Source organism: Drosophila sulfurigaster, chromosome 3, assembly GCF_023558435.1.
Source record: "Drosophila sulfurigaster albostrigata strain 15112-1811.04 chromosome 3, ASM2355843v2, whole genome shotgun sequence".
Classification (NCBI taxonomy): Eukaryota; Metazoa; Arthropoda; class Insecta; order Diptera; family Drosophilidae; genus Drosophila; species Drosophila sulfurigaster.
The window spans coordinates 37,887,026-37,912,820 of record NC_084883.1 but is presented as its reverse complement, the minus strand read 5'-3'; the positions used below and the strand labels follow the sequence as shown (position 1 = coordinate 37,912,820).

The 25,795-nt window shown below is 39.7% G+C and overlaps 5 protein-coding genes and 1 long non-coding RNA gene across 13 annotated transcripts in view; 3 read left to right on the top strand and 3 right to left on the bottom strand.

Moving 5' to 3' along the window:
• Positions 1-7,233, bottom strand: part of LOC133839871 (palmitoyltransferase app) — a 70,865-nt gene extending 63,632 nt beyond the window's left edge. For 2 of the 4 annotated variants that reach the window (XM_062271499.1, XM_062271500.1), the window contains exons 1-2: positions 7,001-7,233; positions 5,412-5,507 (exon numbers count right to left, since the gene is read on the bottom strand). The gene's annotated coding sequence lies outside the window, so the exon portion shown is untranslated. The remainder of the gene's footprint in view (positions 1-5,411; positions 5,508-7,000) is intronic. The other 2 variants (XM_062271502.1, XM_062271501.1) reach the window with 2 other exon arrangements.
• Positions 4,451-5,571, top strand: LOC133839884 (uncharacterized). Its single transcript, XR_009894145.1, has 2 exons — positions 4,451-4,853; positions 4,985-5,571. It is a non-coding gene; the product is annotated as an uncharacterized LOC133839884 (long non-coding RNA).
• Positions 7,234-7,857: 624 nt separating the features above from the next.
• Positions 7,858-9,848, top strand: LOC133839875 (uncharacterized). Its single transcript, XM_062271505.1, has 3 exons — positions 7,858-7,957; positions 8,154-8,256; positions 8,323-9,848. The coding sequence occupies exons 2-3, from the start codon at positions 8,227-8,229 to the stop codon at positions 9,790-9,792; spliced, it is 1,500 nt and encodes a 499-aa protein (XP_062127489.1). The 5' UTR covers positions 7,858-7,957; positions 8,154-8,226; the 3' UTR covers positions 9,793-9,848.
• On the bottom strand, positions 9,847-12,114 carry LOC133839877 (delta-aminolevulinic acid dehydratase). The gene has a single exon (XM_062271508.1). The coding sequence runs from the start codon at positions 12,043-12,045 to the stop codon at positions 11,062-11,064; it is 984 nt and encodes a 327-aa protein (XP_062127492.1). The 5' UTR covers positions 12,046-12,114; the 3' UTR covers positions 9,847-11,061.
• A 281-nt stretch (positions 12,115-12,395) lies between these two features.
• Positions 12,396-17,585, bottom strand: LOC133840637 (spermine synthase). Of its 4 annotated transcripts, XM_062272582.1 has the most exons (5): positions 17,198-17,585; positions 15,684-15,795; positions 14,202-14,249; positions 13,998-14,120; positions 12,396-13,831 (listed from the first exon to the last, which is right to left on the bottom strand). In XM_062272582.1, exons 1-5 carry the CDS (start codon positions 17,480-17,482, stop codon positions 13,248-13,250), a joined length of 1,152 nt encoding a protein of 383 aa, XP_062128566.1. In that variant the 5' UTR covers positions 17,483-17,585; the 3' UTR covers positions 12,396-13,247. The 4 variants fall into 4 exon arrangements, with proteins under 4 accessions (XP_062128566.1, XP_062128567.1, XP_062128568.1 ...); XM_062272583.1 differs by lacking the exon at positions 14,202-14,249 and having other exon boundaries at positions 17,198-17,583; XM_062272584.1 differs by lacking the exons at positions 15,684-15,795; positions 17,198-17,585 and adding an exon at positions 14,588-14,697.
• A 183-nt stretch (positions 17,586-17,768) lies between these two features.
• LOC133840636 (inositol polyphosphate 5-phosphatase E) lies at positions 17,769-22,086 on the top strand. Of its 2 annotated transcripts, none has more exons than XM_062272581.1 (6): positions 17,769-17,882; positions 18,694-18,748; positions 18,808-20,290; positions 20,424-21,084; positions 21,147-21,400; positions 21,459-22,086. In XM_062272581.1, exons 3-6 carry the CDS (start codon positions 19,014-19,016, stop codon positions 21,565-21,567), a joined length of 2,301 nt encoding a protein of 766 aa, XP_062128565.1. In that variant the 5' UTR covers positions 17,769-17,882; positions 18,694-18,748; positions 18,808-19,013; the 3' UTR covers positions 21,568-22,086. The 2 variants fall into 2 exon arrangements, with proteins under 2 accessions (XP_062128565.1, XP_062128564.1); XM_062272580.1 differs by lacking the exon at positions 17,769-17,882 and adding an exon at positions 17,902-18,025.
• The last annotated feature ends 3,709 nt before the right edge of the window (positions 22,087-25,795 follow it).

The following is a 25,795-nucleotide window of genomic DNA, read 5'->3' as shown; positions in this document are numbered from 1 at the left end:
CAGCCAAGTCGAGTTGAGCTCAGCCCCGCTGGTCAGTTGACCCCTTATCCCCCTTATGCCCTTATCCCTTTACCCCTCTCCTCCCGCAGTTACACGCACGCTTCGCTGCCTGCACTGCGCTGCGCTTTTGTTAGCGTTGTTTTGCCTTTTGCCATGTGTGTGCACAGAGAAAAACAAAATCAATCGGTTCGAGATTAAATCAACAACAATCAATAACTTTGCTATCTGAAAAATGTGATACTAGAAACACATTTCTAGATTCACGAACAAAAATCATGATCAGATTAGATTAATTCGCATTTTGATTTGATTTAATAGGTACTGTTTTTTTTATGTAACATCGTTTATCTATATTTTGTGTACCATATATTACATTTTATTTATAGTATATGAAAGTGAAATTATTATTTGTTAATTTGTTTTTTTTCGACATAGCAACAATGCTTTTTATAATCGGAAAATACATTTTCTTTTATTTGTACATGCATAATATGCACTTAAAAAGTTAAGCCCATTAAAAATATGTTTGGTCTATATAGAAAAGCTTCCTTAATTTTTTCAAAAATTCAATACAGAATTTCCACTTCAAAGTAGAAGTGCAGTAAACAAAATTTCTGGAGCTTATAAAATTAAGTTTCTTGTATTATTTTTTTCACAAATTTCGTGTAGAATCTCTTCTTGAAATTTTAAGCGCAATAAAAATGTGATTGGATTTATATAGAAGAGCTTACAAAAACAGGTTTTTACTTTTTATTCAATAATTCCATGCAAAATCTCCACTTAAAATTTCAATCACCTAAAAAAACAAATTCTGTGTGGTTTAATCTATAAAGTAGAGTTTATTAAATCACTTTTCTCTTTTCATTTTCTATGCAGAATCTCTTGAATCACTTGAAATTTCAAGCATTGAAGTACTCCTTTGGTGACTTTTTTTTCTTTCAGTGTAGGCATGCGTGTGTCTGCCAGCTTTGCTGCCCGTTAGCTTCCCTATTGCTGGTGATTCATTCATTCATTGCACTGGTCCGTTGCTGCTCTCCGTTGGTCACTCCGTCAGTTTCGCTCGCTGTCCATCCGTCAGTCTGTCTGTCCGTGCTGTCGCAGCACTCAAACCGCATTGGCATGGCCATGCATCACAGTGGCAGCCAACCAATTTGAGTCAAGTGGTGCGCACGTAAAAAATTCCAAAACCCCCAAAAAAACAGAAAAAAAAATGCAAGCAAACTACAAATTTTATTTTTCCCCAGAATTTTTGCCGCTCTCTTTCTTTCAAGTGGGTAAAAATAACAACCAATTTATTTGGCTGTTCGGCAAATTGTTACTCAACTCGCATTCGATCATCATCATCGTCATCGTCATCGACAGGAGCAGAAGCAGAAGCAGAAGCAGAAGTTGAGAGCAGGAGCAGGACACGACGACCCGACCCGTTTTCTCATCATCAAAAATCGTTGATTGCAACAAAACAAATTGCATTTTAAGGAGATTACTCGTGATGCTCCTGCTTCTGCCTTCCATCTGGCTAAATCTGACAGAATATTTGTTTGTGCTCTGTGGATAAATCATGCAGAACTATTCGTTGTCTGGTTGCGAATCGAGCCGCATTAGCACCTCGTCAGAACTTTCGTTATTATTAATGAATCTGGTCTGGCAGAAGCCAATACTTGATTTATTATCGTTAATCTCCGAACAATACGATTCGTAATAGTAGATAAAAGTACACAAAAGAATAATAAAGGGGCGAACCTTAAAAGAGCCAAAAAACTACATACGAAATTCAACGTTTGACAAAAACGCTGCTCCCAAAAGTGCTGTAAAAACATTTGCAATGATATTGCCTAAGCTGTTTACAGGGATATTAAAGCGTGTCCTGTGCTTTCCACCAACAAAAAAAAACACACGCACAAAACGACCCGAAACAAAATAAGGCGAGCAAACGACCAATAAAAAACACAAGAAATTATAAAAAATTCATAATGCAAGTCCTAAAACAAAAACGCCAAGTGGGCGTGAGTCGGTGAGGGAGCAAGGGGAGTTGAGGGTAAACTTTCCCATGACTCACGGCGGGAGCTAAAATGGCACGCGAATAAAACGACATCAGCAACAGCAACGCCAACAAAAATGGAATAAAATAATGTATACAAAGGGACGCGACGCATAAACTAAGCGCCGCAAAACGAATGAGGGTTTTCTGGACTGTATAACTGGATAACAGCTCCAATTCCAGTAACAGCAACAGCAACAACCAACATTCTCCCGGTCGGGTTCAAGTTTGAGTGCCGGCGAGAGAGGCCGAAGGCGGAGCCTGAGCCAGTCATTAGCCTCGGAGGGAGCCTTGGGGCCATTTATGCGGACAAGCATTAGCTTGGCAAATAAATGCAAACAAATTGCACAACGAATGCGTTGCTGCTCTCTCTCTCTCTTCCTCTCTTCGCTCTTCGCTCGCACAACGTGGCGTATTAGCAATGTAATTTGATTTGATGTTTATGCGCTGCACTGACGAAGCGCGGCAGGACGACAATAGCCGCATAATTGCGTTAAGCACAAATATACACAGACACACATATAGACAGTGGAAATTATCACAGTTGCAGCGCTAATTGGAACAAGTGATTAACTTTAATTGCAACAGATAACAAGCAAATTGTAGCTGAACAAACTGCTCGACCCAAAGATACCCTTGCCTTTTACAATATTATTTGCAGTTCATGTTTCTGCCCAGTCACGTAATTCCTCTTCCTTTCGCACAGTGACAAGTAAAATAATAAACAGAGGATGACTTCGGGCAACAACACGACTCACAAACACACAAAATGGTTACAAAATTGGTCAAACATAAGTAAACAAAATAACATTGTGTGTAAATCCACAGCTGCAGGCATGTAAGAAAAAAAAAAAGAAACCAACACAACATACTCTATATGCAGTTGAACAGTTTTGCGAATATATGAATTATGAAGTGCATAAAAAGCGGGAAATAATCATAAATGAAATTGATACTGATCGAAATAATAAAAACGGAAACAAAAGAGCTTTTGCGTAATGAGTATTTAACAATTTATTGAGTTAAGCAAAGTGCAGTAAAATTGCTTTTAAAAACTGTTGTTTTTGTTTTTTTTCTTTCTTTATTAAGCACAAATGAAAACGACACGAGCTAACAGAGATAGACAAAGATAATCGAGATATAGCTAAGAAGTTGCAGACACAGAACTGTTTCCACAACTTTATGGCAAATAAACGCAATTTGAGTGCATACTAAAAAAACGAAAAAAAAGGAAAAAAAAAGGATACTGTTCCCTATGGATCGATAGAACAAAAGAGGGTATTAAAATGTTGCATTTTTGCGCTTTGTGCAACTATCTATCTATTTGCTCAGAATAAAAACTAAAATATGCTAACAACACTTGGGGCTGAGAGGCTTTGTTATGCAAATTCCATATAGTATGCATGCAATAGCGGGTGTTGTTCAGGTGAGGGGCTAAAGGCTAAAGGGGGGGTTGGTCACACGTCACAGGGTTCGAAAGTCAGGAATTGTGAAAACATTTGAAAGCCATTTGGCAATTTGTGAAAAGCACAAAAGTTATTGCAAAATATACGGATTACCAAAAATATTATATGTGCATTCATTGTCCGTCTGCTTTTCTCGTATTCGCATTTACAGTTTAGAAATTTAGTATAGAATTTTAACCAATTTATTTTGATGCGCTCAAAAGCAATTTCCACATTCATACCGGAATCACAACAACTGTTTGGAATGTGCATTCAATTTTATTCCATTGCAAATTATTTAGATAAAATTGATTGCTGCCTGACGACTCTCGACCCTCGACGAGCCGAAATTAAAACTAACTAATTAAAACCAAATATTGTATGGGTTTGCTTTTTGCATACCACAACTTTTCTCTGCCGTCGGCAAATCCACATTGAATTGACAATTATTTAAGCGGGTTTCATTTCAATTGCATTGGTTTTTTGATTAATTGCATTGCAATTAAAGCACATTTAATAATTGACTCATAAATCAATGAAACTCTTTCTTTTTGTTTTTGTTTTGTAATCATCGTCAAACAATAATGTCAGTGGGAACTTTATTACGTGTTACCTAATTGAGTAATTTAATTTCATTAAAATTTTTCGGTGAGCGGAGTGTGAAATGCTTTCTCAACCCGAACTTTGCACTCCATTAAAGTTGTGTATTAAATCAATACGAACTTGTTGCATTAAGCATTGCCTTTTTTGTAGATTTGTTTACTAACTTTTTACGATCCGCTACTACTTTATGACATTGTTATGGTTGTTGTTCTAGAATTGCAAACAAAAATAATACAAGTTAAAACCATTCGATTATTCACTGACTGTTTATTCTTGTTTACGAATTCACAGATGCTAAATCAATATGGAGTATACTACAATAAATATACAATTTCTTTTCAATTATTTATTTATATTGGTATAAGCAGGCATAAATTCATGTGTTTGCACAGTCAGTCAATATAAATACAGAAGCTTAAAATAAATACGTACACAACAAAATAAATCTGTCATTTCGTTTTATTACAATGGAAATCAATTGCATTAGTAACGAGATTATATGGCGATACATTTATTTGATAAAGTTAAATTTACAAGACCAAAGCTGTCAATTCACGTTGAAATTCTTTTAAATAACGACTAAACACGATACATTAACCTATCATTAACAACAATCAGAACTGTGACAAACCGCAGAAAAAAGAGGCCCACGGTGATGATATAAAAACGAAAAGCGTATTCAAATCGCCAATGAACATTAATCAAAGCGTCAATCTGTTAATTAGCTACGGCTAAATGTCCGTCGGCTTTCTGTAATTACCATAAAAGTAAGTATATTCTGGAATAGCCTTGCACGTTTTCGTATTGTTTAAAAACAATGAAATGGACACATTAAAAAATATATATGGTTGTTGTTTGAAACAAAAGGTAAAGTACTCATTTTAAGTGAATATTTCAGCATTTACAGATCAAGTTTTCTGATTAATACAAGTAAACATTTAACGTGTAGCAAGTATGTAAATAATCAATAGGATATATTAATAAGTATTTAATAATATTGCACAAGTGAGACTTCCTAAAACCTATTAGCACTCAATCAATTATTATGATGATAGAAGACTGCTCTCAATCAAAAAACAAGTGGACAGCCCTAAGAAAGATGCTTTTGCTGCAAGATCAGCTGTTTCTTGCAGCCATGTTACGAACGGTCGGAGAATGAGCAGCGCAAAGAATTGGAACTAAATGAATGCTTAGTTCAATAAGATGAACTAGCAGCGGCTATGAACCGCGAGTATGTCTCTCAATCCCACGCTTCACTTTGTCTCGAGTCGAGCGTGTGAATGTCAAATTAGCAAAAACAATAACAATAAAAGGCATTCACTTACCACAACTCAAGATGTTGTTGCTGTTATTGCTGTTGTTGAAGTTGTCGTTGTTTTTTTCCTTCATGCAGCATTGGCCCCGAAACACTTTTTTGCTTGCTGTTTGTTTTTATAAATATTTAATGAAAACACGCGAATTGTCGATTGGAAATATGTATGGATGTGAATGAGAAATTAAGTTGTTAATTTATTTTGACTCGCGACGCTTTTTTGTCACTTCGTTTGTAAACCATTGCACTTTGTGTTGTTGTTGTTATTGTCGCTTTACTGGAATTTTTCGATTAAAGAGATATACTAACTACAGTCGCATCAAATGAAAATCCACCAAGTGTGAAATGAGGTAATTTTTATTTAAGTCGCAGACAAACACAATCAACCGCAAATTGTTTTACTCGAGAGTCAAACAGGTTTTTTTTTATTTTTTTTTTCCTTTTTATATGTGCACACACACACTGACATTCGTTAATATGTAATACAACATACATAGATAACAAAAAATATGAAACCGAAACTGAAAGCCGAAACCGGAAAAGAAAAAAAAGTGCTGGCCTGCTTCTGTGGTCAAATTGAGAAAGCGAAAAAAGTCTCAGGCAACTGTAATATTTAACAAATTATATGTGTGCATTCTCATATTATAATATCAAATAGAATTCAAGTCACGACGACGACCACAACACAAAAACAAACACAATACAATTTATATTGCGGCGCTGCTCGCACACACTCGCACCCAAAAGGCATCGCAAAGTCACAAGCAAAGGCAAAAGCAACAAAACAAAAAAAGACAACAGACAGCAATAAATACGTAGGCACAACGAACGGCACACAGAAAAAAAGAAAGAAAATAAAAAAAAGAGTTGACGTTGACGTTACGCCGAACGACGACGCGTCGTTGCTAAGTCAAATGTCGCACAAATCTAATTAAAAAAAGAATAGTCAATGAAATAATAATTTAAATAAAAACGCTTCTCGCTTGACCAATATACGAAAAGTTATTTCCTAACATTTTTTTTGTTGTATTTTTTTTTTGGCGTCACCGCCGCATTGACACAGTTCGCGCTCTCTCGCTCACGCCAACGCGCTCTCTTTATTTGATTTTCTTGCTTTTGTTTTTGCTGAGTGTGTCTTTGTTTTTATGTCTTTGCACTCCACGTTGCCTGGCGCTGTTCTCTGATTATTATTATTATTGTTGTTTTTGTTGCTGCTACTGCAGTTGTACAAATTGTTACAATTGACGTACACAATCAATTTTTAAGTGAGATGCGTTTTTATATCTTAACAAAATAAAAGTAAAAAATCTAAATAAAAAAACCCGTTGTCAAACACAAACAAAGCACAACACACATTAGCACACTACACTCACACACACGTACTCACTGACACTCACACATACTGATTTAGATTAGTGTGTGCGACAACAACAACAACAGACAATGTCTGGATGCCTATGATTCACAACGAAGCCAATGCGCTTGTTTCTTTTATATAAACAAATGAGCATGCAACAATGCAGAACATTCAGTAAAACTACACAACCACACACAACTTAAAAATACACAAGGTATAATATTAAATAAAAATTGAACAATTACATATATCGCAACGCGACGCCGCCGGCGATTGTTGTTTTTTGTAAAAGAACGTTTTAAATTTTCGATTAAAAACTTTTGTTTTTGTTCTTGTGTTTTTATACTGCGAGTCGCGGATGTGTTTCCGAATTAGTCGTAAAATAATATTGAAATGCTGTTTTCGAATTTAGCGCAAATCGACCGGAGCCAAAAATTTATCCGCGCCTAGAAATCACGACGGCCAAAATAAGCAGACTGACTGCTGTTAACAGCAGTATATAGAGGTGGAGATACATCGATTGCACTATCGATATCTCGATGTTTTAAGAATCGATTATTGCATTAACTTTGCAAAAATCGATGTTACATTTTTGAAGTCAAAATAATATGAGTTTCTGATTATGAACTTTATTATTATTGAATAAATTTCACTTGAAGAACGCATACATTTTTTCTTGAAATAAAACGAGCTTTTCAAAAAGCTATTTTTCAAACACCTGTTGTTTCAGTGTGTGACCATAAGCAACCTTTTGTTATTTGGTATATTGGGTTAGAAAGGCGCGTCTCTTAAATACTTGCTAATGCTATGTTTTTCATTTGATGTAATTGCTTCTAACCCTAATTGTTTTTTATTTTGGGAGCCTTTTTATTATCCCGATCACATTTCAGACATGCACATATTAGTTTTTGGCAATATGTGAAAGAAAATACGATAATTTGGAGCTAAACTTTACTAGAGTAGTGATTTAAAATTTATTTTAGGCGTTAGAATCACATGTCTAATGTTATTTCTTTAATTAAATTAATTAATTTAAATGATACTAAATTTTTTTTAAATGCTTATCGATATTTCGGTTGCAAATCGATAACACACGCGCAGAAGCGTTCTCGCCGTGAATCATATGTTTTATTATTCGCCGCGGTTCGTTGTTGTGTGTGCACCAAAAATATTTCGATCAAACAGAAACAGAATTTGCATATAACCATCATAGACTTCATAAAAGAAACAAATTTGGACCTCTGATTGAACACTTCAATCAATTCTTCGTGGCGTTTTTCACCTTATAAAGGCATCGACCAGTTCTCGGTCGGGTGCTTAGGGAGCGGCCAAATAATTCCCCCCTGCCCATGGGTCGGGTGGTAACTTAAAACTCAAAAAAAAAAAGAATTTGCATATTTTCCCTGGCTAACAAATTTTAGTTGCAATGTGCTTTATTTAACAAATCGAAGCGCTCAATAATAATATAAATATGGTCAACATGGAGGAGCTCTTAGACGAGGTAAGCGTGAACAGTAAAAGACAGAAGTTGTTTGGTGAAATTTTCACCTTTGTTATTTTTTTTCAGGTGAAAACAAATGTACAACAGAAATTTAATGAAATACGCGCTGCGTTGCATATGCGTGAGAAATTGTTGCTGCGCCAGCTCGAGGTAATCTCAAATACGCAGCAACAACAACCAGCAACAAAAGTTTGCATTGAAAACAATGAAAGTACCTCTAACAAAACGAGCGGAGTTCGCTTCTTCACGGGCGATAACGAGGAGGAAGAGAAACTGATGCTGGCAATTCGCAGCTTTGGCCAGTTCCAGCTAGACAGCAACATGCAGCTGGCCCTGCATCGCACACAGGATAACATGACTGCTGGACTTCGCAATGAGGATTATATTGAGCCTATGGATGACCATGAAACAATGTACAAATGTCTCGAAGATCGCGATCACAATACTGATTACTATGATCTCAATGATGAGGTGCAGCCGGAGGCCATAGTGGTTGACTTCTCGCGCAACAAGGCGGCGTTGCTGGAGGACAATGCTAAGCGCTCCATCATCAACATAACGCTGCAAGAGGCCAAAGATTTGATACGCAGAGCCAAGATCAAGCGTGAAACTTATGTGCCACCCTTGAATCTGGAGGAGCTGGACGACGAGCTGGAATCGTCCATAGCGGATGCAGTGTCCAGTCTGGGACGCAGCTGCTCCGAGCAACCCACAGCAACTAAACCAAAGCCAAAGGCGCGCAAGCCTCGTTTGAAGCCAAAGATTACCATCAACAATTGCAATGGCACCATCAATCTGCGCAACATTGCCAGTCTGACCATCAATTGTGCCAGCGAAGATGCTGTCAGTGCCGAGTTGCCACTTACAGATGCTGCTGCTACTGCGGCGGCTATACAACCTTCGATCTCAGCGGACTCAAGCAGCAGCTGCTCGCCCAGCTCTAGCTCCAATGACTCCAGCAATGCCAGCTCTAGAGCGCAGTCCAAGAAACAAAAGTCTAAGGAGACGGGCCAGAAAGCAAAACAGCAGTTGGTGGCGAGCAGCAGTAGCAGCATGGCAACCACATCGGAGGCGACTCACGACGTCACCTGCGATTTCTACAATCGCCTGCTCAACGAGATCAAAAAGAGCCTGAAGGAGAAACCAAAGCGTGTCTACGATGGACCATCAGCACCAGCTGAAACAACCACAACAGCAACGGCAACAAGCAGTGCCCCAGTTCAACGTGTTGCGGTCGCACCTGATTCCACCTGCAAACAGGAAGAGACGGAAGAGGATACACGCATATCCAGCACACAGAGTCGCGATGCGGCTTCGACATTGTCCTCGCAACTGCAGCCTGGCAAACGTTTGATCCTCAAGAACTTTGAGAATTTAAAGATTATTCTGGAGGCGAACAGCGGCGATGAGGACTCGTTTCATCCGGTGCAAATCGAGCAATGGCTGGCCGAAATTATATCGGAAACAGATCTGGAACCGATGCAAAACACGGATATACTCGAACACAGCAAGATCGACAACAGCGAGAGCATCTGAACAGCACAGTATTTACTATAGTTAAAATATGAACAAAGATTACAACAGCAAATCAAATATTCCTTAGTAGTATTTATTTTATTTAAGCTTCCCACCTCCAACAAATGTTTCGTGTAAAAGTACTAATAATATTGTGGTCCAAATCCCATTTTGCATTTAAGCATAGCAAGGAAAGACATCATTCGTTGTACTTAATCTAAGTATTCTAATTGTACTTGTAATTGCACTTTATTTTGTTCAGTAATTGATTCAGATTTGCAAGACTTATTAAATATTACACTCTCTACTATCATTGTAAGATATAAAGCTAGCACCCAAAAAGAAAACTTTTTTTGGGGCCAATTTCACATTTGTCACATTGTATGTGTAAATTTCATTAAATTGCAAACACTTAATTAACGTAAATTTGTTGACTTGTTCGCTCTAAAAACAAAAATGTATTATCCATAATACTCTTCCCAAACCGGTTGTCATGGTGATTGTGCGCGTTTCTGCAATTGAAATCGCAACTTGTAATTGGAATTCGAATTTGCGAAATCGTTGAGCTTTTTATGACGCAAGAGGCGGTGGGATTGGGGATGGGGTGAAACATTAGACTTCCAAATCCAGCAAGTTGATAAGCATTGCTATTGAATGATAATTAAACAAGTACGATCGACTGTAGTTGATCGTAGTCGACTGTGAAATACCCGGCCAACCTTTACTTTAATCAAATATGAAATTTAGTAAACAAAGTTAATGATATGTAATAGCGATAGAAAAATATCGGGAATTATTTGATATGCCTTGAACTACTATTGATATGGAATTGTTAGATTCTTTAATCATTTTTAAAGTCTTTATGCGATTATTATATTTTACCCAAACATTAAATTATTTAATTTTTTTATAAATGCTTTTAAATTTATTATCCGATTTTTACCAAATTTGTTAACTTGGTCAAATTGTAAAACAAATTTAGAATCTATAAAGTATTGAGAAAATTTTTACCAAAATTTTAAAGCTTTTGCTTTTATAGTTCATAAGTTGTAGAAAGATTATTCTGTAAACAGACTGAATAGAAATATTTTTACGTTATTCCAGTTACATTTTCGCTAACGTATACTACCTTATTATGCTTTAGGTACCGGGTATAAAAAAGTGTCGACATCACACTCATTGTGCACTAAATGCAATACATTGAACTATTTTTAGCGTTTCAGATTGTGACAGGAACTAAGCATTAATAAGTACAAGGAGAAACAGAGAGGGGAGATAGAGAATTCGGCCTTATGCGGACTTTGTCAGAATGTCCAGCAGATATGGAGTGAAGTACGTGATAATGCAGTCGGCGCCCGCACGCTTGAATCCCTTCATCGACTCTAGCACCGCGTCGCGCAGAGCAAAAGCTCCCGCCTGGGCAGCATGATAGAGCATCGCATACTCTCCGGACACCTGATAGACGTACAATGTATGATAGGGATACGTGTCCTTGGTCTGGCGCAAGATGTCCAAGTACGGCATGCCCGGCTTGACCATCAGCATGTCGGCACCTTCGCTCACATCACGCTGCACGGCACGCATGGCCAAGTTGCGGGAGCCGCTTGGGAGCTGATAGCAACGTCGATCCCCGAAAGCGGGCGCCGACTGCGCCGCCTCACGGAATGGGCCGTAGAAATTGGACGCGAATTTCGCTGAGTATGCCAGCAACGAGACGCTGTTCATGTTGGCGTCGATTAACGCCTGCTTGATGGCCATCACTCGGTTGTCCATCATGTCCGATGGCGCCACAATGTGTGCTCCCGCCTTGCCATAGGCGACGGCTATGTCGGCGATGCGCTTGATGCTCGGTCCATTCTCCAACCCATTATCTCCAAGCAGGCCACAGTGACCATGCGAGGCATATGGACAGATGCAGACGTCACACGCGATGAGCAGATCGGGGAACCATTCACGTAGCTTGGGCAATGCACGCACCACAGGATTACGCGGGGAGTCAGCATTCGTGGCCTGCTCATCTTTGAGTTCGCTTTCCACTACGCCAAACAACAGCACGGAGGATAATCCCTTCTTAACCAGCGGTTCCAAATGCTCGCGTAATCGATTCACACCGTATCGCGAAATTCCGGGCATGCTGGCAATGGGTTGTTCATCGTCGTCATTGCTCACTATAAACACAGGATACATAAGGTTGTGCGGCAGAATTTCACAGCCAGATTCCTGCAGCAATCGCAGCGTTGGATGATGTATTCCACTGTGCAGTTTTCGTTCCATTTTTCGGCGTTTTTTCACAACCGTCCACACACGACGACACACTTTTACTTATAGTGAATACTGTCGGCAGTGTGACCGCAGCGGGCCGTTAAAATATACAACACGATTTGAAAAAATAAATATACCATCATCTGTTATCTTGTTTGCGAATAATGTATCGATGCCTAGTGGGGAATGATTGTTACTCATTTGCCATTTGCTTTGGCGCCACCCATCATATGATCGACAAAAGCTGGCAAGCTTGAAGCGCGGTAACAGCTGTTTGATTTGAAAACTGCAGTGAGAAGTGGTCCTAACAGTTTTCCTCAGTTGAATTAGTTAAAATATGTATTTTAAAGTAAATAACCAACTTATATTTCTGCGCACGACTTTTTATTGTATTTTTTTCAAATATATCTGCTTGCTACAATCCTCACACTCAAAAAATATCGCATACACACGCTCTCGAGTGCCTCTAATTGAAAATTGAATACATGAATTCTAAGTATATAATGCCTATATTGAATATCTCATCTATGTATATAATATTATGTGTACGAAAATACTAGACGTTTAAACATAATTTAAATAAGCACAAATAAGTACATAAAATATTATTGTTTTGCACCCTTGATCGACTGACTTAAATTTAGTATCAGTTTTATGTTTTCGAGATCAAAGTGCGTGTGAAACGTAACTAAAAGCTAAACTTAAATTATATTATAAATTGTGCTTTACAAATATTTGGTTTCGGGTTTTTTTCAGATGCTAGTTACAGCCATTGGAAGTGTGAGTTTCGGTGATGTTATGTAGTTTTATAATTGTCTTTTTGCTTTCCTTCTTCCTTGGGTTTATTTTTTTGTTTTTCTGATCTCTGATTTCGAATATAGCCTCCACTATGAAACCAGAGCATGATGATAGTGCACACGTCTCTTCCGACGCTTCAGATTCTTTGGCTGCTGTTGTGATGCCTCCTCGCGGGCTGAATGTAGTATCACGGTGTAGCTGTGCAGTCTCAGCGGCTCCTTGATGTCGTTGAGCTCGGGTTGCTTCTCTTCTATTTGTGTTGCGGTTGTTGTGTAATCTTGTGGTGTTGTTGTGATGGATGTAGCATTTTGGAGACACAATGTGTTAGTTGTTGTTATTGTTGGTTCATCATTAATTGTCTTTAGTTGTAATTGTGGTGCTTCTTGTCGTCGCGTTCGTGCATTTTCTTGAGCTGGTCAAGCGAAGGTCACTTGATAGAACAGCCATTCTTCCATGAACGACGGCACAAATGCCTTCGATGTGGTAAACTTCACCTTCGGCTTCAGCAAACGCAACTGATCCTCAAACAACTGCAACGATTCCAAGCAGCTGGTGCCATTTCCATGGGTCAAGAACTTGCCATCTGGTTTCAACAACTTGAATGAATGCTCAAAAATGGTACGTATAAAATCCCAGCATTCACCAATCGGTGCACCCGAGATGGGTATATCAGTAAGATCTCCGAAAACGTAATCAAACTTGCGGCCATCAGCGATAAACTTCTTCATATACTCCACACAATCGCCCACAATGATCTCGTATTGTTCGGTCTTGCGTTTCTCAAGGACATCGCCACAAATGGTGTTCAAATACTTGTTGCAGGCCTGCATGACCAGCTCATCAATCTCCAGCATAACGACATGCTTTGGCTTCTCCTTGAGCAACTCATACAAGAGAGCACCATCACCGCCGCCAAGAATGCAAATCTCCTTGCCCTCGTAGTTCTCAATGCCGCGACCCATTAGGGTTTCTGTGTAAATCAAATCGGACTCGGCAATGTCTGTAAAAGCAAAGTGTGAGTGTGTGTGTGTGGGTCAAGTTAATGGCGAAAATTCATTGATTTTTGTGGCAACACAAAATAGACAGCGACCTGGCCTTGACCTGAGGCGGCCAAGGACCACATTACTGCTTACTGCATTGCCAGTAAAATCAATAAGCCAACTTACTCTGCAGTTCGTCGAGGATAAGCATATTTCCCAGCGTTTTGGAGTGCATAATCTGAATCTTCTGGAACGGCGAACGTGCCTCATACACCAGTGTATCAATGTCATACTCGATGATGCGTTCATCTGGTGACAAAGTGGAATAAAATCATTATTAAAAATCGATATGAAGATTTCGAACACTGCAAATAATTACAAAATACGCACTTTGCATCGACGCAATTACTTTGGGGCTACTAAATGTGTACATGCATGCTGACAACAAAATGTATCCAGGTAAATTAAAATAGAGAGACAAACGTGATTTAAAACAAACACAATAAACAAACACATAAAACAAACGTATAAAAGAATATTCAACACAAAAGAAAAGTGCACTCAAAATGATGATGATCATCATAAAAAGAAAAACAGATATGACAACAAATAGTACGACGAATTGGGATTTAGAATTTCATATATAGTATCTATGGGCAGATAGATGGATTCATGCTTTGGTGCTCTTCGGATCTTTTGCTACACAGTTTTGCTTAGCTACTTATATGGATAAATGATAAGTATTTCTTTTATTTGATAGATACAGTATACATTACCTGACGATGGAAAATACCTAGCGACATCGCCGCGCTTCAATGTTGGCAACTTCTGACCCCAAAGGGCATTCAATTTTTTTGGCTATGGCATTTTCCACACGTTTGCCAGTCTGTTGTTGTTGTAGTTGTTGTTTTATGTAAGGTGAAGTTGTTGTAGTAATAGTAGTAGTTGTTGTTGTTGTTGTTGGTACCATGAGAGAGCGAGGCGAGGCGAGGCGAACAAACGAGCGGGGGGGCAGGTGAAACGGTGAGACATGTGCACGGGTCGTATACGTATAATTTCATTTGGTTTTACACATTTGGTTTTATTTTTGATTTGTTCAATTTTGTTGTTGGCAGATTTTTGTCGTCGATGATGAACGAGTCGAATGATGATGACGTTTATGTTGATGAGGAGAAGACCAAAAGACATCGTATAGGTTTCAGTTTCGATTTTTGTTTTGTTCAGGGTGATCATAATATGAAAATAAATGAAATTGTAAATAATTTAAATAGAAAATCTTTGTCAAATTATATAAATCAAAAGCAGAGAAATCTAAAATAATAAGCTGAAGCTGATGATTTCGTTGATGATTTCTCTAACAAGCATGCACTGAATAGGACCAGAACGTTGGGAGAGAAAGTCTCTAGGGGGAGGTTAAGCTAAATAATAACACTTCTACAATGTAACGAATGATGCGATTTTATTTAATTTGAGAAACTAAAGCTCTTTATTTTGGAAAGTGTTATGTGAGCCGATACCAAGTTAGTGGCGAATTTATAGAACTTTTTTTTTTGGGGAGGTTTGGGGCCCGTGCAACCAAATAGTTGATGAATATATATGTGATAATGCCGCTATATTGTTTTGAAATTTTTTGATTTAATGGTGAATTGCTTGAGGTTGAAGTTTTTTTATTGTTTGCTGATTGAAATTTGTTTGTTGAAAATAGAATAGAAAATTTCGGCATAGGAAGTTACAAGGTTTGTTTTGGATAAGTCTTGATACTGCATGGTACTGAGTATATATGGTTGCATAGTACTTATATAGTATATATATATTGAACTAAGTAGCAAAAACTAAACTTGGTTTTGTAGTTAAATGTGAAATTCGACCAACCTGAGCTAGTCATGTATATATCAATATATCCACCACGTTTTATCGGCGGTAAATACTTGGAGCGATCGGAATCTAATTTTTGACGGAGAATCAGTTCCATTGTACGCATGGTCTGCAATTGCAAATGTCGTTGTTTTGTTTTGTAAATAAAATTGCTCTCTATATAATATGCATGGTGTTCTTAAGCATTGTGAGAAAGCATTTAATAAAATTAAAATGAATAAAGCAATACAGAATTTGAGAGGCACATACTATATTTGGCAAACTTTTCAAACATCTCGCGCTTGGGGGAATAAATAGCCAGACCCGCAAAACAACTATTTTTAGTTTCGATTTCAGATTTGTATGAAAAAGGAAAGTATGGGAAGTGTTGGGCACTTTCCATAGAAATTTCAAATGGCAAACACAGCTGTCTGAGAATGTCGTGTTTATTTTAGTAGACATATTAATGAATTAATACTGAATTTAATTCAATATGCATGAGTTTGTGAATTTCATAAAAAGCGACGTTTCACAGAACTACGTCTGGCTGTTGATAAAGAGCATCAGCAAACCTATCAGAGCATAATCACTAGCGATATTGGAGACACCGAATTACGCATACCCTAATACAATAAAATGAATTGCGAATAAAAATAAACTAAAAGATGAAATATACATAGAAGATTAGAAAATCTACATAATTATAAATAAAACTAAAAAAAAATAAATTGAATTAAATCAAAAAGACCTAAGACATAAATAAAAGACTTAGACTATAACAATCCCATTCAATTATAAAATTAATTATAGCCGGTTAAATTGTAAATAAATAAAATAATGATTATAATAATTAAAATAAAAACAAATGTCAGTAAAAAATACTTTTATGATTATTATAACTTTTAATGGAGAACAGTTGGGTTTCCAAGGTGAACTTTTAGTCGATTGATTTAGAAGCAAATTTAAAGGGCCAAGTGTTTGGGACATGATATAATACGTTTTACCAAGACTCATAGCATTCAAATTGGCTCTGTAGTTAACACAGTTAAGAGGAATGTGTGTTGGGGGCACAACCAAATGTCTAGGCCATGTGCTAAAACGCCTGACAAGATCGAGGGCCATCAACGGAAGTAAAAGCCCCTTGCGAAGGGGTCAGTGAAGAGGGCGGTGAGGCAACAAAAACAATGCCAGACATTGGGGCTTGTGACACGCCCACGCAGCAAAGGCTCGTTACACACACACACACACTCACCTACTCAGACAGACAGACGAAAAATCAATTTTACTTTTACCGTTGCTGCGGCAAATCATAACCCTTCTCTTCCCTCTCTCACACATTCACACACACACATAGGGCAATCGCGCTCAGCAGGCAGTAAACTTTCGAGTGTGTATGTGTGTGTTTTGTGACTTTCGCACGTGTAGGTGACGAAATATATTTGTGTACTTGTGTTAGTGCTCACTGTGGTTTTTGTTGTGGTAGTTTCTACATAATATTAACCGTAAATTACAGTACAACCGTACATACATACATCAAAGGACATTAAAGGCTCCTTGCCGTCGGCCAAATAGTATTCCACATTGATGGTCAGCAGTCCCTTCTGGAAGATGCGGCAAGTGATAATGGTCTCCTTATTCTCGTGCAGCACCGCAAAGTATCCGCCATCCAGGGATTCCATAGAATATGCCAATTCCAGCTGGGAGAACACATGTTCCAACTCGTTACGAACGACACGGGCAACGTCCTGACGTTGCGAAGATGTTGCTGTTTTCTCAGCATCCAGTGTAAAATCGAAAAGTATTGTCTGGAGCGCCATAGCGGAAAATCGTATTGGTTTTGCCCGCTGGATGTGCAAATTACAAATGCAGCGCAGCAGCGTGACCGCAAGTTCGTTCAGTTTCAAAACACAAGTTTTGGCGAAGCCACAAAATATACTAAAATAGCCCAAGACTTTCACAGAAGTATCGATATTTTACAGTTGCGTTTAAAAGAGACCAGATTTCTAGTAGCAAAGGTTTTGAATTTTGGGCCATTTGCATTACCTGTGCTGGTTTGATAACTAAGCATACAATTAAAATATTGTTTTAAACCATATAACTCATGAATTTTTAATTTTTTTTAGTTTATACAACGAGGCAATGTGCAAATAGGATCTTACCAATTTGATGAGTACTAGTGTGTGACCATTTACGACACATTTTATACCGTAAATACCGGTAAGTAAATTTTCATTATATTTCGAGATTCGGTTTGCAGCCATGTTGTCTTTCACCAAATAAACAAATTTGAGGTTGCGTTTTTGTGTTTTGCGGGCGGACGGAGACCGTAACACAATAGAAAGCATAAAATGTGTTAGAAGGTACAAGGTCGCCAATAAAGTGTCAATGTTAGATCGTACGTGAACCTGAACTTGTAGGAAGAAAACTGTGCGTGTTTATAAAACAAAAAGTGTTCGTAATACAAAGCGTGCTGTTGTTGTTTTTATTCGCTGTTGGATTGCCGAGACTTTTTGCCAGATGCCTGATGGGGAAATTCAAGGCAAAAACACTAGCAAAGAGTTTGGCGGCAACAATGGGCTGCTAATTATAAATCCCAGCATAAATCGCACCGGCGCACAAACAAGTGAAGTGATGTGATGTCGCCACCGCTGGCGAGAATTTTTTTGTTTTTGTACTTTTTTCACTTTTTCTTGCTGTGGTTGTTAGTGTTTTTGGTGCGTGGGCGAACGTCATAGTCGCCATCATCGGCATGCCTTATGTGTCTTGTGCCTCATCGCACTCTGTTGTAGATGCCAATGTCGTTACGTCGTATTATATATGTGCATACATAATTTTTCTGCCTGGCTGTTGGCACCCAACCACCCTCCCTGCCCCTGTTGTGTGTTGGCGTCGCAATCATTGCTGGGGGCAACGCCATCTGTGGGAGGGTGGATTTGAAAGTGTTGCGTTGCTGCTGCTGCCCTCTTCCTTCTTTTTTTCTTTTTTATTACGATATGTGCTCACTTATATTGATTTTCCTTTCTTTTAGCTCGGTAGGCTGGACTTTTGTTTGGGAAACCACAAGGAACGCAACAATCTGCTAGGTGAGTGATGGATTCATTTGCTGTGTCTATTTAAAGTACTCAATCAACCTTTTTTGCAGGTGACAGACAAATCATCATGGGCTGAGCTTTGGGCTTAGTACCATACAACGCACACAAATTCTAGTCAATTCGCTGCACAAATCCCATTTGAATGTGATACAATCACGCACAAGAGGCTGGCGCTATTGCCATACATGGAAAGGACATAGCAAACCGCTCCAACGATCCTCCCAGAACTTTACCACATTAACGCAGAACGACGACAATGCATCACAGTACAATGGGTAGCGAGGAGCGCATAACGAGCAGTCCACGATCTGCCTCAAAATCGGGCAGCACGCTCTTTGGTTTGCTTAGCAAACGACCCAGCAAAGTGGAGCCACATCCCGTGACACCAGAATCGCCAAGCCTGCAAAGACGACCAGCTTCAGCGCTGGGTCAGTATGATGTCAGCTTTGCCAAGTGCTCGGGTCAGGAACAAAGCAGCAGTGGCAGCAATCACAAGAGTCAAACGCTGCCCGCCGCCAATTCGGAGGTGCTTGAGAAGTCGCACAGTGGCCTCATTAGCTTCCATAGACGCGGCAATCCGACATATAAAAGCAAATCGCACGCACATCGCTATAGTGCGGATGCTGGCTCTCAAAGTGATGGCGGCACCGATGTTGTCATGCGTCGCAAGTCGCCCAAGCAACGTTCACCGAATCACAATCGATTCAGTCATCAGTTTAGTCTGTGCTGTAAGGCGGAAAAGAAACCAATGACGCCACCAGTTTCGGTGCGCTACAATTCCATACCGGATGCCGTGGTCAATGCGGCCAATGTGCTGCGTCGCGACAATTTATCGCTCAGCTGGAGCATGATGGATAATTCGGGTTCGTTGCACTCGCATTCGAGTGAAGGCAACACTTCCTATCAGCTGCCGTCCACACAGCGACCACGTCCATCCAGCGAATGCGCTAGTGCTCCTGAATCGCCAGTGGCCAGCAAAACATTCTTTCCCCAATATGAGGCAAGTGGCACGAGTCAACACTCCCACTGTTCGCCATCGAATTCGTCAGTTAAAAGCGAGACAGCGCATCGTGCTCCCATACGCCCCATTGCTGTCTCTGCCTGCCGCTCCAGATTGAGGCTTAAACTGTATCCACCGGGGCAGGAGTTGCCTCCCTTGAATGTTGATGAAAGCGCCGAGACGCTAAAACGTGCCACAACGCCGCAACACATGTCTTCGCCCAACATTGCCATGCAGCCGGATGCCTTGGATGCGTGCCTGCAGCAGGATCCTAATGGCGTGCGTTTCATGTCGCACGAAAATATGACGCTACATCGTCAAGGTTCTGGCAGTAATCTGGCACGTCAGACGCTAATGGCAGCGCAGGCATTGAATCTCATACCAGCGGACAAGGCGCGCGAGCGCAGCTATCTGGATGGGCGACTAGGATCATCTTCGCTCCTGGGGCCAAGCGAACTGAGTCGCGTGCTGCCGCAGAAGGAGGTGACGATCTTTGTGGGCACCTGGAATATGAACGGACATAGTCCACCCAAGTAAGTATCTATTGAAATGTGCTGAGCAAAATTAGAATTAAGCAATTTTAATACATCTGTCAATAAGATTCAGAGAGAATGGTTTTCAATGAAGTTATTACCAATAACTAATTCCTCGTCACTTCCATTCTAGACAAATGAACGACTTTGTGCTGCCACCGAATGTGGAGCACGTACCTGACCTGGTTGTTGTGGGCACGCAGGAGTCTAGTCCGGATCGCTTTGAGTGGGAAGTGACGCTGCAGGAGACGCTCGGTCCATCGCATGTGCTCTTCCACTCCACCACACTCGGCACACTCCATTTGGCTGTCTACATGCGTCGCGATCTTATTTGGTATTGCTCGGCGCCCGAGGATGCGTCCATGTCGGTGCGCACAGGTTCAGCATTTCGCACCAAGGGTGCTGTGGCCATATCCTTTTGTCTCTTTGGCACCTCTATGCTGTTTGTCACATCTCATTTGACGGCACATCAGCAAAAGGTTAAGGAACGTGTCTCAGATGTTAAACGCATTATCAACGCACTGGATCTGCCTAAGAATCTCCCGAATTTGCGACATAAAAACAAAGACGTGACGCAGAATTTCGATAATGTCTTTTGGTGTGGCGATCTCAACTTTCGGCTGGGTGAACCGCGTGAAAAGCTACTGGAGTGGATACAGAACACGAAATTTCCATTGCCCTCGCATTTGCCGCATGGTTACATGCACACGGATCAGCTCTCCTCAGTGCTGGCCGATGGAGCCGCCTTTCGCGGCTTCATGGAGGCGAACATTACGTTTCCGCCCACCTATAAGGTAGAGTCAAACCTTGCATTTAGCTTGACAATGCATTAATTAACCATAATCTTGATTCTCAGTACGATCCTGGCAGCCAGAACTTTGATACCTCTTCGAAGCAACGCGCTCCCGCATATACGGATCGTATACTCTACAAGTATCGACAGATGCAAGGTCTGGTTATACGACGGCAGAGTACTGTTCCGGGTGTATCGACACCCACGCAACCTTATGTGCAGTGTCTGCTCTACGACTCGGTGCCATCGATTACTACGTCCGATCACAAGCCCGTTTGGGCTCTCTTTCGCACACTCATACGAGCAGGCACCGATGCGTAAGTAGTTGATGAATAAAACCAAAGAAAGATATTTATTATTATACTTCTTTTGCAGCATCCCGCTTGCGGCTGGACTGTTTAGCCGAGACATTTATTTGGAGGGCATGCGACGTCGTCTGAATAATCAATATCAAGGCGCCTCCGCTGTCTGTGCGATACAGTAAACCTGCGAGTTCAGCTTACAAAAATATATATATATAGCTACATAAGGAGATCTGTTGATCTTTTCAAGTGCTAGTCATTTAAACTATACCAAAGCGGCTTATAAACTGTCCCAATGCTTTACCACGGTTGTGTGTGGCCTTTGTAATACTCTTTAAACTAGTTAGTTAGCTATTAATCTCCGTAGTAATATTGTTCGAATATATAAATACAAATATATATTTATTTATAGTTGTTAGGTGCTGCCTTTTTGCCTTGAGGCCTTAATGTTAAACGTTCCTTATAAAAAAAAAAAACAGCAAATGAACTAGAGGCACAGTCGAAATGATGAGACGTAATCTTAAAGCCCAAAGCATAGTTTATAGGTAAAATGAATCTATTAGTGAATAACTTAGTGCAAATATATATATGAATGAATTCGAAACATGAATGGAAATAGCATTAAATATACTCTATATACTCTTACAAGATATTGTTGATGCAGTGTTAATGTTATACAAACAAACATATTTATAATATTTATTGTTTTACGCTTATGTCAATTATGTTTTAGTTGAAATGTAAATAGTGAAATCTATTATTTTTTTTATCATTTGAAATGAGTTGGTTTATTCATTACCGAAATATATTGCAGCAGATGTGGCTGCCAGCCACTCGACAGAGCGAGCCCCATCATATTCTTACCACACGGATGGCACTCGAAAATGCAGCAGCAGCTCGTTTATTTACCGAAAAATGCGCCAAAAAGGCCAACAACAGCTGTGGCTGCAGAGAAGGCAGCATGAATATACTGGATATATGGGGAGCCCCCCTCTCTCTGTACACACGCAAATATGTTAAACTTTTGACCAATTTCAACTCGAGCAGCGTTCTGGACACACAGCAATTTATTGCCATGGCGATTGGTACAGCATGAGCATCGCATCGCCCCAACACACTTCGCGCTCGCGTTGGCCATATCGCATAAGTGGCTTCGCGGTGCTCCAACCGGATGAGCTCGTTGTGGTTATGAGTTCGCTACACACACACACATGTGTGTCCTTGTTTGGCAGAACTGCGCCATCGGTGTCATCCAATTGACCAAAATCATTGAAGGACTCAGTCCACTGCATGCTTATGCCGAAAAACGCGGAGCATGAGGGCGACAGTCAAGTGGCTTTTGTGTATTGGCCAATGTGTGTGTGTGTGTGAGTCTGCGTTGTCTCCGCGCTAGCTGTTTGACCAGCGAAACTGCGGTTCTTCTCCTCACAAAACCAAAAAAAAAAGCGAAACAATGTTGTACCCGCTTTGTTTATTGCAATTTCTGCGCTGTGGTCACTGCCAGTTGCAGTAGTTTTTGTTACTGCCGCTGCTGCTTCTGGCGAAATTCATAAAGTTTGTAGGATAGGGTTTGGTATGAAATTAGTTTTTCATTCGGCATGGAAATGCATTTGCAGTAGTAGTATGAATAAATCTTGCTGTGCTGCTGCCCAGTCCTTGTTGTTGAGTGTGCAGAAATTTCGAAACTCATTTCCGGCTTTAGCTTTACAGAAATTAACCACAATATTTGAAATTATATTAACATTGAAGTCAACCAACTCTCTGCCCAAAAAAATAGCACAACAGTAAGAAATACTGATTGTGAAATACTCTTTATTAGCAACACAGCGCGTATACGCAATCTCTTTTGTATGGACGAGTCAATTAGTCTGCGAACAACGAGCGCTAGGTGGCGCTACTAAAGATTTCCCTCAGTTGTGCTAAGTAAACAAATTAATGTTGATCATAAAGATTTCAACATTTTAAAAAATTAAGAAATAAGTGAAGTATGTAAATGATTTATAAAAAATATAAATATAGTTCTTTTATAACTGTTACCTTCATTCATGCCAATTTATAATACCCTTTTTCTATCTAAGGGTAAAAAACATTTTGTCCTCTCCTCCTCAGACTACTTTTTCCGCTTTTCGCTTGATGTGTCTGTGTGAGTGCATAGATGATAGTGTGCGTGTGCTGCACATTAATATCCTGTGCGCATTCGTACGTGTTAATATGACTTTATGACTTCATATGTGTCCATATTTTTTGTCGTCTCTTTTGACGCTTCATACTAAAAAGTTTTATTGTTAGTTACGCCGCATCGCTGCTCCTGCCGCCGTCAAAGCAACAATTTTTATTCAAAGTGTTGAAGATGCAGGAATTATTAAAATTTTTCTATATGTGCCCGCACACCTCTCTCTCCCCCTTTCGGTAACAAGCTCCACTGCTGCATGAGATGCATATATCACAGAGGCAACACTTCTCGCATCGTCAGACAGTGAAAATTCTTCATATGTTGGATATGACTAAAGAAGTGGGTTACAGACAGTCAAATACGGCAGCTAACTGTGAATCTAAAGTCGAGTTTATGCGCTGCAATTAATAGATAATTGCTTTTTGAGCATTTTATATTTCTGGCTTGTAGGATGAAGTATAACTTTAAAGAAATAATATTTGTTAATTGGTTTTAAAGCAACCAACATATAAACCAAAACATAATCGATCACCAGCGATCGCTTACTCGATAAAAGACTCGTTATGAGTGTAAAAATAAATGTAATTTATAATTATTAGTATTTAAATAAACTGTAAATGCTAAATGCTCTATGACAAACTCTACGCATTGCAGTCAGGAGTACGAGATCGTTAACAATAAAGGCGTCGCTGGATAAGCACAAGTTGACTGCTGTCGTTCCCATTTTCAACGTGCTTTAGCGGAAGGCACCTTTCATTCCACTTGGCAGTCGTTGCTGAAAGCCACTTGAAAGCTTATTGTACATTTCAAACAACTCTATTACGAATATTTTTCATATTTTCCGCGCGCAAGCGGAACAGAACAAAAAAAAAAAACGTTAACATTAAACGTGGCGAAAGGCCGAAAAGCCAAAGGGACTGAAGCAGAGGCAGATGGCAGTCGACGAGAATGGGGAGATGGGGGAAACGATGGCAGAAGACAGCGTGGAAGAACCGCAGAGAGTCGAGCCAGAGATTGGGGCTGGTTGAAGCAAGCAATTCGCATGCGGCACGTTACATTCTCGCAATAAAAAATGAAAACCGTTTTGCATGCATGTGCCGGCGTCTCAATGTGTGTGTGCGTGAGTGTGTGTGTGCAAAAAGTAATAAATGTACGTGCCGTACTAAAAGTACAACAACAACAATAGCAATAGGAACACAGCAACAGCAACACCAACAGCATCAGCAGAAACTACTTGTGCTCACACGCACACACGCACACTGACGCATACGTGTAAATTTACAGTCAAAAAAGATGGCGCTTCCGTTTCCGCTGTTACTCACTTGCACATGTCACGCTGCATGCAAATGCACGAATGCCACGCACCATGTGTGTGTGTGTGTGTGTGTGGGAGTGTGAGCTTCAAGTCGCAAGCAATAAATGCAATAAAAATAAACTACAATCTTCTTTGACTACTCTTGCACCAATTCGCTCGCTGCCTGCCTTCCTCCTCCTCCATTTCGCTTGCTGTCAGGCTACACATTACTTTCTATTATGCGCATTCTTTTCCTTTGCGTATAATATTTTTCTTTTTTTTTTTTTGCGCGCTTCTTTCGTTCGGCGTTGTCTTGGAGTGGGCACTCGGGCGTTCTGGGGTCGGCACGCACCGCTCTCGCGTTTGAAGTAGCTTTGGATTGTATAAAAGTAACCATAGCTACTATAATTTAATGAAAACATAATCTGCATGCACACAAAACGCAGAAAGTCCGCACAAAGTCACGCTGCCGTTTGCCGCGGTGTGTGCGCCAGAGGCGGGGAGCATTTTTATTAAATGTGCACAGGTTTCTTGGGCGAGATTTCACGGCGCTTTCCACGTTTTTCTCTTTTGCCTCAACCAATCAACGTTGTTGTCCTTTCCGCTTCATTGCCATTCAGTTTTTAGTCTCTCAAGTCGCATTGAATTGCTGCAGTTGTATGACATTGAAGTAATCAGAAGCTTGGGAATGTAGATATTAAATCGAAGTGTTATATACGCATTTTATTTTATTTCAATTTAACTATTACAATGCATTATGCAGAAGAAGTTGTTATGGATTCATAACAGCACTTTTAGCAAAAAAGTCAGAATAGTAAAATTAGCTATATCTTTGTGTCAGTAACTATATAGCAAACTTCACTAAAGGATATATAGATTTATTCTTTGAAAAATACACTTCTCAATTTAGAAAATCTCGAGACAAAATTAAAAACAATAAAAG

Coding starts and splice junctions, on each gene's coding strand:
- LOC133840636 (XM_062272581.1), top strand. CDS start 19,014: ATGCATCACAGTACAATGGGTAGCGAGGAGCGCATAACGAGCAGTCCA. Junction 20,291..20,423: donor AACGGACATAGTCCACCCAA/GTAAGTATCTAT, acceptor CTTCCATTCTAG/ACAAATGAACGACTTTGTGC. Junction 21,401..21,458: donor ATACGAGCAGGCACCGATGC/GTAAGTAGTTGA, acceptor CTTCTTTTGCAG/CATCCCGCTTGCGGCTGGAC.
- LOC133839877 (XM_062271508.1), bottom strand. CDS start 12,045: ATGGAACGAAAACTGCACAGTGGAATACATCATCCAACGCTGCGATTG.
- LOC133840637 (XM_062272582.1), bottom strand. CDS start 17,482: ATGGCGCTCCAGACAATACTTTTCGATTTTACACTGGATGCTGAGAAA. Junction 15,796..17,197: donor AGCCTTTAATGTCCTTTGAT/GTATGTATGTAC, acceptor TTGCAATTGCAG/ACCATGCGTACAATGGAACT. Junction 14,121..14,201: donor AGTAATTGCGTCGATGCAAA/GTGCGTATTTTG, acceptor CTTTGTCACCAG/ATGAACGCATCATCGAGTAT.
- LOC133839875 (XM_062271505.1), top strand. CDS start 8,227: ATGGTCAACATGGAGGAGCTCTTAGACGAG. Junction 8,257..8,322: donor TGGAGGAGCTCTTAGACGAG/GTAAGCGTGAAC, acceptor ATTTTTTTTCAG/GTGAAAACAAATGTACAACA.